Below are 11,716 nucleotides of genomic sequence, written 5' to 3'. Positions count from 1 at the left end.
TCACCAAGGACAGTTCCCAATCCATTCTCCAGCATGACCTCCAGTTCGTCATCCAGGCCATCATCCAGGCGATCATCCAAGCGATCATCCAGGCCGTCATCCAGGCGATCATCCAGTCCCTCATCCAGGCCATCCTGTAGCCCAGCCTGCTAAGGGTATGCTCGTCCAAGCTGGGGTTGTTCACAGAGACACTTTTACACATGTTAGCGTCTTGTGAAATAAAACCCGGAATTTTTATTGAAAATAAATTATCAACACCGTATATAATAATTTAGCGTGTAGGTAGACCTAGGGTTGTTTGTTTAAATGTTTGGGTACTGCGGGCAATTATTTGTATTTACACGCCTTGGGCAGCCAGTCTCCACGTTGCCCAAGTTGTGTAAATAGTCGGTTGTGTAAATAATGTAAATAGTTTTTCTCCTTTACGTAAACAGGGCGGACGGGGGGTGGGGGGGGGGGAGAAAGGTTGTCATTTGGTGGTTGGATAACAAGCATTTAGCCATTGTTTATGAGGACGGGCTGTCTGAGCTCTAAACTCAACGATCGCATGAGATGAGTGAGAGATAATTATTTGTTATCGTGAGGATTGTGTCTGCAAAATACAGTGACATGTAAGATAGGAAATGACTGTGAAATTGGAGCCTGGAGAGAAGACAGCCGGTGATGACTTCAAGACATCGGGAGAGGGATGTGAAGTGATGTGTGTGTGGGACAAGAGAAGTCAATGACCTGCTGTTATTTTATGCAGCGTCAGATGAATTAATCAGTTATTGACAGGTTGTGACATATCAACTGTCCACTTTACTTGAGATGAGGTTAGGCCGCTGCCGCCTAAAAAGTGTATTTTGGTCACTTTACATCATGTATAACATGTATAGCATCTTATATCATGTGTAACATTTACATACATACATTTACATCATGTATAACAGCAGGATCATGTATAACATTTGGGGTTTACGGATGATATGGAAAATTGGTTTACTGAGAATTATATATAAAATATATATATAAATGCAGTATTTGCCCTTGTAAATTGATGTAAATATGATCTATATATTGTATATTATTTAAAAAAGAAAAAAAAGTCACTGAACCCAAATGAACTTGTCTGAACATGTTAGTATTTCCTGTTAAATTATACCATAGAAGATAACAGGTTCGATCCTCTGAAAAAAAAAACAGTGGCCAAGTTTTCTTTCACTTGATGTCTCTGTTCACCTAGCAGTGAGCAGGTGGCCGGGGGGAATTAGGTAGCCGTTGTGTTTTTGCATCCTTGGGATAGGTCAGTAGTTGACCTAGAGAAGTGTGGGGGGGGGGGGAGCTCTCGATAAATAGCAGACTTCCCCTCCTTCCCCCCCTCCCCACCCCCCCTCCTCCCCACCCCCCTCGCCCCCCCCTCCTCCCCTCCCCCCCCCTCCCCCCAACGGCAGGAGTCATAAGTTGGTTGTAAAGTGATGGAGTAAAAGCAGTTTGAATCAGAAAGTTCATTCATTGATCTATATTCCCATACACGAACTGAACACGACGACGCTCAAGATCTTTTGTTTTTTCCATTAAAAAAAAATATGTTATTTTACCAGAAAAAATATGCGATGCAGCGTAGCGTGCAACAGCGATGGGGGTGGGGGTGAGGGGTGGGGGTAGGGATGGAGGGTGAGGGGTGGGGGTGGGGGTGAGGGGTGGGGGTGAGGGTGGGGGTGAGGGGTGGGGGTGGGGGTGAGGGGTGGGGGTAGGGATGGAGGGTGAGGGGTGGGGGTGGGGGTGAGGGGTGGGGGTAGGGATGGAGGGTGAGGGGTGGGGGTGGGGGTGAGGGTGGGGGTAGGGATGGAGGGTGAGGGGTGGGGGTGGGGGTGAGGGTGGGGGTGAGGGGTGGGGGTGGGGGTGAGGGGTGGGGGGTTCTGTTGCAACATGATATGACGCAGAGACGGGGAGGAGCATGCGCCGAGTGAATTATAGTTCATTAGAATTTGCTACGACATGACCAAGCTTACCAAAATGTTCAAGCTCTCTGACGACCAATACGCAAGCAGTAGCCAACACAAGTCTGCTTGTACACCTCCTCTAGTCACCCTGTTTATAGTGAAGACACTATAGGTGTTCATCACGTCCTCCTAAGGTTCCCAACGTCAAGGAACTATCGTATTAAAGTGCTCCTTATCCTAACCTACCAGAGGATCCAAAACAGAAAACGGGGACAATATCGCGAGCCGCTATTATTATCTAGTACGACGATTTTTGGCCTTAGGTAGAGTGTACATCAAAATGCGACGGTCTATTTGGAGGACAGGATGAGGTGTCAGCGGAGTTTTACCAGTTTCACACTGACAGGGAACACAGTCTTGTGTCCGCTTGCTACCCAGGTACATGTCTACTGTGACGGTAACGCGTTGGTGTTCGGCTGTTTAAGGCTAGGGGTATGGCCTCGTCACATAGTTATAAAAAAAAAATAGAAAAACTGGAACTTCGTCTGTGGTAAGGTAAGGAGAAGACACACAAAACACAAGTAAAACTTTAACAATGAAATTTTAATTACGTTAAATAAATCAAAACATGAAAATATGGACAAACAAATATGTATAATAAAATCAATGAATCAAAATAATAAGAATACTTAAATGACACAATGAAAGTTACGTTAAGGCAAAATAATAAGAAGTGCAACACAAAAGTTAAGTGGGAGGTGCTGGAATATTGGCTTAAAGCCACCACCTCTCTCAGTACACGCTAACGTCTAGCTGGGAGGAGTGCTGGCTACGAAAGCACGGAACATTCTGAGGACTGATGTTGGGGTGACCCCAGACATCAGGTAGTATTGGGGGCGAGTGCAGGTGCAGCCAGACCGGCGACCAATCAGCGGAGCCGTAGCGATCAACGGGTAGTTTGGTGGTTGGAGTTCGAACAGGTGGCTGGTTGCATACGTTTCTGCTCACCCTGGCAAGCCTTGCTGGTGCTGGTGTTGTTGTCGTTGTTGGACATTTCTTCCATAGTCTTTTTATATAATTGTGAAGACGTAATTTTGGAGGGAAGAGCAGGCTCAATCTCTTGAAGGAGATTATCGTCACAACTCTCCCCCGAAGCCTGCGGTTCTGGAAGAAGTACGTCGTTATGTGGTGGAGTAATGGATGGAGTCGCTTCTACTTCATAAACTCTGGAGAGGGCATCGGCTATGGTGTTGTCAGAACCCTTGATATAGCGGATCTCCAGGTTGAAGTCTTGTAAATACAGAGCCCATCGTAGAAGACGCTGGTTGGTGAATTGGGCTTGATGTAGGAAGCGGAGAGGGTTGTGGTCTGAGAAGATGGTGGTAGACCTGGCGCCTTGTAGGTACGGAGCGAAGTGTTGGAGGTTCAGGACGATGGATAGTAGCTCCTTTTCAATAGTGCTGTAGTTCCTCTGGTGTGGTTTCAGTTTGTAGCTGTAGTAGCTGACAGGTAGAACTTCCTCGCCTCGTTGTTGCATCAGGACACCACCAACGCCGGTACCACTGGCGTCGACATGAAGGACGAAAGGCTTGGTGATATCTTTCGCGAAAGTGGACTTGCCCAGGTTGATGGTGAGGCCGGCTGTCAGGAGCTTGGAGAACAGACGTCGCAGCTGGAGCAGATGTTTGTTACGTACTCCTAGCAGAATACGTATATAAATTTAAAATAAATATTATTTTATTTTATCATTGCATGTATATGTACACACATTGTGTTTTGGGTAAATTGTCGTGTGGTTTGGCAGCGTCAGTGGACAGGAGAGCGTTTGCCGTTGCACAAGTCTAATACCTGATTGATACGGGAAAGCTGGACCTGTTCAGTTTGAGAGTTCCAGATGTCACTTTTATTTAGTTAGGAAATGCTTTATATATTGTAATTAAACAGGTGTCATTGTACTTATATATTTTGTAAGTAACTATTATATGTAACTTGCAGTCTTATGTGTTTTGAGAACAAGTGGTTGTTCAATTAGTTTATAATATTAAAAAGTCCTTAGTTTCCATCCCTCATCCTGGGATGAGGCAGACGGGAGGTGAGAATGTGGGTGGCGACAGAGCGAGAGTTCAGTGGCTGATACAGGACTAGGGGAGGAACAAGTGGGAGATAAGTCTGTTATTATTCATTTGTTGCCATAATTACTATTATATATATTGTGACATGACTATACAATCATATTCTATAAGTTAACTTTACCATCTGTGTTTTTATATTATACTGTTTTGAATATATAGCTATCATATTGTGTATCTATTCTTCAGTCCTAAACGAAGATTGTTAATTATGTGCTCATTACCTATTAAGGGGTTATACTGGTGATTCGCTATTGAGAACAGCAGTTGTGTCGTAACCCTAGACTTATTAAAATTTGGCTGCTGTAGGATCACGAGCCGTAACGTACGATAGGTAACAAAGAGTTATGGGGGCCTGTGCCGGGAAATATTGTCCCATTTTTAACTTAACTATGCTAATCTAACCTTGCCTTCCTAGGTACCAGTGTCAAGTGTCTCTGTGTGTTTCTTAAGAACTATTCCATGTGCCAAGCAAGCCTTCCTGTGTGTCAAGTAACAACGTTTCACGATTTTGAGGTAAGTCATCCTATATATTTTGTTTGTGCAGTGAGGCCAAGCGAATTTTCAGTGTGGTGACAATTTTACAGTGAAGTGTAGTGCAGTGCCATTATTTTAATTATTTTTGTGAATCAAGTGCCAAGTGTTAGTAACGATGGAGGAGAAAGTTGCAGCGTTGGTGGCTCACCCAGACTTTGAAGGGATTCAGAACCTTAAAAAGACTGAGTTAATACAAATGGCAAATCAGTTGGATTTGACCGCCAGCAATAGAATGGTTAAAGCCCAAATATTGAAAGTCATTGTGACGCATTTTGTTGAGAATGGGGATTTAGAGGAAGAAATTCTAGAGGAGTTAAGAGAGGAGTCGAGTGATCAGATGACGTTAAAGCGTCTTGAGTTAGAAGCTCAAATAGCCAATGCTAAGCTTGAAGCTCAAAAAGAACAGAGAATATTAGAGGCTGAAGCTCGTCAAAGAGAGATTGAAGCTCAACAGCAACAGAAAATATTAGAGGCTGAAGCTCAGCAAAGGGAGCTGGAGACTAGGCGTTTAGAAATTGCGGCACAAAACCAGAGAGGTTTAATTGAGTTGCAACTTGAAGCCACAAAGAAGCAACAATTAGAGATTCAACAACAAATGGCTGACACTAACTTCAGGCTTGAATCACAGCGTATGGCAGCTGGGCATGGAAATACTAGTAATGTTTCAACAAATAGTGATAATAATCCCATCAGGATGAATAAGTATATAGAGTTGCCCAAGTTCAATGAGGAAGATCCTGAGGTTTTCTTTGCACATTTTAATAAAATTGCCATCAGTATGAACTGGCCAAGGGATCAGTGGGTAGCCATTATGCAGTCTCAATTCAAGGGGCGTAGTCAGGAGGTTTTCACATCCCTACCTGACGCTCATAGCTTTGATTATGATTTTGTAAAGAAAAGCATCTTAAATGCTTATCAACTAAATCCAGAGGCACACAGGCAAAAGTTCAGAAATCTAAGGAGGACAAGTGATCAGACAATAGCAGATTTTACTCGTCAGAAGACGAAATTTTGTAACAGATGGTTAAAGTCACTTCCAGTCACTGATTTTGATGCTCTAAAGAATCTTCTTATAATGGAAGAAGTATTGTCATGTCTCCCAGACCAGTTGTCTACTTTTATGGCAGAACAAAAGAATGTAACAGACATTGATGAGCTGTCAAAGCTCGCGGATGAGCATGAGTTGTTGACTAAGGCCCCGTTTACGGCCACTTCACCTAAGTCTAGTCGTAGAGTAAATTATAATGCTCACCGAACTCCTTATCAGAATCCATCCAGTCCTAGTACTCCAGTTACTCCCATGAGCTCTTCTCTTACAAAATCTAACCCTGCTACTTCATTGTCAGGAATGTCAAATAATAATAAGGTTATTTCTAAACCTACAGTTGGTTCTACCAGTGTGTCCACTGTAAGGTCCTGTTCCCATTGTAAGAGAAAAGGCCATGGAATTCATTCATGTTTTATATTGCACCCTGAGTTACGACCAACTGGTCTCATTTATTGCAGAGGTGTGCAAAATAAACTTACTAATAAACATGTAACTGTAAACCCCAATTGGTTGAAACAGTATTCACCATATATGTCTTCAGGTGAAGTCTTGTGTATTAATGGAAAGTGGAAGCCAGTGGTTATTCTTCGTGATACAGGTGCTTCCCAAACCATAATTTCATCCAGTATTCTTTCTGATGTTGAAAAGAGAGAGACAGGAAAGTTTGTTGTTCTTCAGAGTGTTGCAGGATGTAAAACTGTACCTCTAATAGACATTAATTTCAGATCCACCATTACACCACGTTTATGCACTGTGGGTGTTAGTACACAGTTGCCCATCCCAGGTGTGGATGTTATATTGGGTAATGATGTGGCCATAAATCATGATGTGGGTGAGATTGATCCCCGTTTGTGTAAACAGCCAGTTGCAGACCATGTTTATTCTGCCTGTGCTGAAGTTAGTTCTATGAAGGAACCTGTTGTAGAAGATGGTTTTGTCCCTTCTACCTGTGCTGATGTCAGTACTCTTATAAATCCAGTTGTCAGTTCTGATGTTGTTACTCAAGCATTTGTGCCAGTAACCAGTACCCCTTCAGTGGAGAAGTGGGATGTGGTTGTTCCAGATTCCTGTGTGGCCGATTTAGTTGTTGAGAGTAAGCTTGATACTATGACTCTGCTTTATTCCAATAAATTGGGAAAGGATGTCCATGTACCATTGTCTTGCCCGCTCACTACGAACGTTGTGCCAGGAGTTGAGAGAAACTTAAAAGCCACGACTCTGTATTCCAGCCAAGTGAATGGTTTAGGACAAGATGTCGGGTTGGCAGAAGTATTCCCGCTCACTCCAAGTTTAGAATCAGTTGTCGAGAGTAAGTCCGTTGTGGAGGCCCCGCCTCACCCTAGTCAAGGTGATATAATAGGGGAGGAGGTCAAACTACCTGTTACTTGCCCGCTCGTTTCAGATTCCCTTCATTTATGTGCTTTGAGTAGAACTGACCCTAAGATTTCAGAGAGAAGCAAGGAGACAGTCTGTACTGTAGATCCAGCTTTGGAGAGTGTGGGAAAGCAGCCAGAGGATCAGCTTCTGTTGAGTAGATGGAGACCCATTGAGCCTCCCTCTTCAGTTGTCTGTGAGGATGTGACCCAGCTTGGTAGTTATATTGTTGATTGTGAGCAGACAGTACTCCAAGCAGCTCCAGAAGTCATGGGAGGAAATTTTGGTAAAATCATTAAGAGTGGTAAAGCAGCATTTGGATCTAAGTTGCGGAGTTGTGATTCTTATTCTATGTGGAGGAAGTATTTCTCATTGTGTACATTGAGTCAGAGTGTGTGTAGGATGTTGAACTCTACTTTTATTCTGCAGCCATTTTCTTGTGAAGTAATGGACTGTGGGACATCTTTGTCAAGCCTTGTGGTGGAGCAGAGAGAGTTTACTCAAGTAGGTTGTGCATCCAGTTCTGAGGAAGTGGTGAGTTATGCTAGAGCAGTGTCTCTATATTCAGATCCAGTTAATTTTGATGCACGAGTAATAAAAGTGTATGTTCCACTTAAGTGTGGTGTTGATTTTCAGAGTCATATTGTGGGTGAAGGATTAAATCATACTGGGGAGCAGATGTTTGAGGCTCCAGGTGTGCAATTCAAGTTGGAGGATAAGGTTATCCTACCTAGAGTTAATCATTGTGAAGGGTTTCAGATTGTCCTTGGGCGTTTTCCAGGTAATCTGCTGTTCATCTTCAAGATGTTAAGACCCTTAAACCTCTTGGTTGATTGGTTGTCATCAGACGTAAATCACTTGGGAAGTGATGGTGAGGATTGTAACGTTTTCGGCATGTTTTATTTAGTCTCTTGGAAGACTAGACGGTTGATGAATGTGTGTGTTGTGTTCAAGTTCACCATCAGAGGGTGTGAACTTGTCTTGAGAGTTATGATTGAGATATGGTGCCTAGGCAGATGCCTGTTTTCTTTCACTGATCGTTATGACAGAGTTATGAGGCAATTGATTTCTGTGTTCCTTATGGATCATCTGAGTCAGTTCGATCAGGTAGTCTTTGCACTTGTCTTGGGTTGTATTTCTTGGTTGGAAGGTCAAAGGTTTGATAAGTCGGTGTCTTGTGTTTCGGAAGGTTCTATGAATGGGAAAGTCTTATGCATAATTGTGAGGTTTAATGCTACTTTCTCTAATTTTAGTATCCATTGGGCGAGAGTATGTGTTCCACAGAGGATCAAGAGTGATGATGAGCAGATGTCTGTGTCAGAGCATACCCAGGAGAAGTTCCAACTCAACTCAACATACAGCCTGCTTCAATTAAGCAGTTCAGCTCCAGAAAAAGGGAGTAATGGAAAATCGAGGCTGTCTTGGGAAAATTCACCATGTGGAAAAGGAATCACATGGAAAAATGAAACTGATCTTGAAGAAATAGTAGAAACATATGAAAAGCAAAATTGCCATGATAACTGTGTGAAAGCAGCTACCTTTATTGACAATTCTATTCATGCTACTAATGATACTGTTGTAGATAGGTGTGTGAAATATGATCTAAAACAAAGTGAAATAAATGAGATAGTACCTTGGAGAGATAAATTTGCATACTCCAGTGATACATATGTAGAACATAGTCATAAGACTGAAATTTCTGAGTTTCCTGTAAGACTATATTTGGAGTGTTTTCATTTTTGTCCAGAAATGTGTTCTTATTACTTATACATGTTTGGTGTAATTAATACCATAAATCTCAAGTGTCATACATTTTACTTTGAAAAAATGCCATTGATCTTCAATCCATTGCATTTTTTTTCTTGGAGGTGGAAGTGTTACGTACTCCTAGCAGAATACGTATATAAATTTAAAATAAATATTATTTTATTTTATCATTGCATGTATATGTACACACATTGTGTTTTGGGTAAATTGTCGTGTGGTTTGGCAGCGTCAGTGGACAGGAGAGCGGTTGCCGTTGCACAAGTCTAATACCTGATTGATACGGGAAAGCTGGACCTGTTCAGTTTGAGAGTTCCAGATGTCACTTTTATTTAGTTAGGAAATGCTTTATATATTGTAATTAAACAGGTGTCATTGTACTTATATATTTTGTAAGTAACTATTATATGTAACTTGCAGTCTTATGTGTTTTGAGAACAAGTGGTTGTTCAATTAGTTTATAATATTAAAAAGTCCTTAGTTTCCATCCCTCATCCTGGGATGAGGCAGACGGGAGGTGAGAATGTGGGTGGCGACAGAGCGAGAGTTCAGTGGCTGATACAGGACTAGGGGAGGAACAAGTGGGAGATAAGTCTGTTATTATTCATTTGTTGCCATAATTACTATTATATATATTGTGACATGACTATACAATCATATTCTATAAGTTAACTTTACCATCTGTGTTTTTATATTATACTGTTTTGAATATATAGCTATCATATTGTGTATCTATTCTTCAGTCCTAAACGAAGATTGTTAATTATGTGCTCATTACCTATTAAGGGGTTATACTGGTGATTCGCTATTGAGAACAGCAGTTGTGTCGTAACCCTAGACTTATTAAAATTTGGCTGCTGTAGGATCACGAGCCGTAACGTACGATAGGTAACAATGTTCACTCCAGGAGTTGGAGGCTACGACGATATCGTCCAGGTAGGCGTATGTGTTATCCAAGCCCTGGATGACACGGTTGACAGCTCTTTGAAAGGTGGCCGGGGCATTACATAGTCCGAAAGGAAGGCGTTCATATCTGAAAAGTCCAAAAGGAGTGATGAAGGCAGATATCTCTTTAGCGCGCTCCGTTAGACACACTTGATAGTACCCCTTAAGCAAGTCCACTTGGGACAAGTACTGGGCACTACCAATGGCATCAAGGATGTCATCTATCCTTGGCAAGGGGTAAGCATCCTTGACAGTGACAGAGTTCAGTTTTCGATAGTCAGTGCACAACCGCACCTTACCTTGGGGTTTGGGCACCAAGATACAAGGTGAGGCCCAGGGGGACTCACAAGGTGTAGCCAGTCCATGATCCAAGAGGTATTGCACCTCAGCACGCATGACTTCCTTCTTGCTCGGGCTGATTCGGTAGAAGGGTTGACGAATCGGCCGGGTGTCGGGGAGCAGTTGGATGTCGTGCTGGGTAACATTACACTCTTGGGGATCATCTCTGAACAACTCTTGATGTTCTCTGAAGATCTTGACGAGAGGTGCACTATGATTATCCTGAAAGTATTTGGGAAGATCATTAAGGATTTCGGAATTAGAAAGCGCTGACTCCTTGTCAGTGCTTTCGGGAGGAGAAGCTGGGAAGGTCTCACTGTGGATGTAGGGTTCTGTGAATGTGGAATAGTTAATCAAGACAGTGGGAGGAGTACCATTATATTGCTTCAGGAGGTTGACGTGGCACAGCTGGGTCTTCCGCCGCCTATCTGGAGTCTCTATCACATAATTATTATTATTCCTGCACTCTTTGACGCAGTAGGGTCCTGAAAATCTGTTTTGTAAAGGTGAACCTGGGATAGGGAAATAAGCAAGGACGAAGTCTCCCGGCTTGAATTTTCTTACTTTGCTGGTCTGGTCGTAATGAGTCTTCATTCTCACCTGGGCTTTCAATAGATTATCATGAGCAAAGCGGTGGACTCTCTCTAGAATGTGTTGAAGGTTTTGAAGAAACTGGGGCACATTCTGATGCTCACTGAAGGTGGCATCTCTGAGAGAGTCTTTGAAAGCCTTAAGGGGAGTACGGCACTTACGGCCGTAGAGCATCTCATAAGGAGATACTCCTAGGGACTCATTGGGGAGACTTCTGAAAATACACATTATTAGGTCAATCTGCTTATCCCAATCCTTTGAGGTTTCACTACAAAACTTTTTCAAGAGTGCTTTGATGGTCTGATGACTACGTTCAAGAGAACCCTGTGAAGCAGGATGATAGGGGCTGGACAATACCTGTTTGATGTTGAACTCCTCCAGTGTCCTTTTGAAGAGATCACTGGTGAAGTTGGTGCCACAGTCACTTTGAATCTCCCTGGGAAATCCGTATTGAGTGAAGATCTTCAGTAGATGTTTGATAACCGTAGCAGCCGTGATGTTCTTCACTGGAACTGCTATGGGAAATCTGGTGGTAGGACACAGGATGGTTAGGATGTAGGCGTTACCTGAACTGGTCCGAGGTAAAGGACCAACACAGTCTATTATGAGTCTGTGGAAAGGTTCCGCAGGCACCTGTATGGGAATCAGTGGCGCTCTGGGAATGGAGACGTTCGGTTTGCCTGCCATCTGACATGTATGACACTGTTTTACGTACTGTTTGACGTTATTTACCATACCTGGCCAGTAGTAGTCTTGGCGAATCCCATGGTAAGTCTTGTTGAAGCCGTAGTGGGAGAATGCTCCATGGGCCAGGTGTAGAATAGTGGGCCGCAGGCTGGTGGGAATCACAAGTTGTTCGGTGTTGGCCCAATCGTCCTCCTCCTTCAGTTTACTGGGTCTATATCTGCGGTAGAGCAAGTCGTTCTCTAGGAAGAACCCAGGAATACTGTCGGGTTGAGTCTCAGCCTGGAAAAACAATGGTGTTAAAGTAAGATCTTCCCTCTGCAACTTACGGAACTCCAACTTGGTCAGATGCGGGGGTAGTTTCTGAGGGTCTTGAGGGA

At 43.1% G+C, this 11,716-nt stretch overlaps 1 protein-coding gene across 1 annotated transcript; it reads left to right on the top strand.

Moving 5' to 3' along the window:
• Positions 1-3,614: 3,614 nt before the first annotated feature.
• LOC138372925 (uncharacterized) lies at positions 3,615-9,502 on the top strand. The gene is made up of 2 exons (XM_069338601.1): positions 3,615-4,092; positions 4,473-9,502. The coding sequence occupies exon 2, from the start codon at positions 4,707-4,709 to the stop codon at positions 9,045-9,047; it is 4,341 nt and encodes a 1,446-aa protein (XP_069194702.1). The 5' UTR covers positions 3,615-4,092; positions 4,473-4,706; the 3' UTR covers positions 9,048-9,502.
• Positions 9,503-11,716: the final 2,214 nt, after the last annotated feature.

Source organism: Procambarus clarkii, chromosome 40 (assembly GCF_040958095.1).
Source record: "Procambarus clarkii isolate CNS0578487 chromosome 40, FALCON_Pclarkii_2.0, whole genome shotgun sequence".
NCBI classification, from domain to species: domain Eukaryota; kingdom Metazoa; phylum Arthropoda; class Malacostraca; order Decapoda; family Cambaridae; genus Procambarus; species Procambarus clarkii.
The sequence above is the reverse complement of the archived record's forward strand: the minus strand, read 5'-3'. Positions and strand labels throughout refer to the sequence as shown.

Bases quoted from the DNA above. Each gene is read 5' to 3' on its own strand.
- LOC138372925 (XM_069338601.1), top strand. From the start codon at position 4,707: ATGGAGGAGAAAGTTGCAGCGTTGGTGGCTCACCCAGACTTTGAAGGG.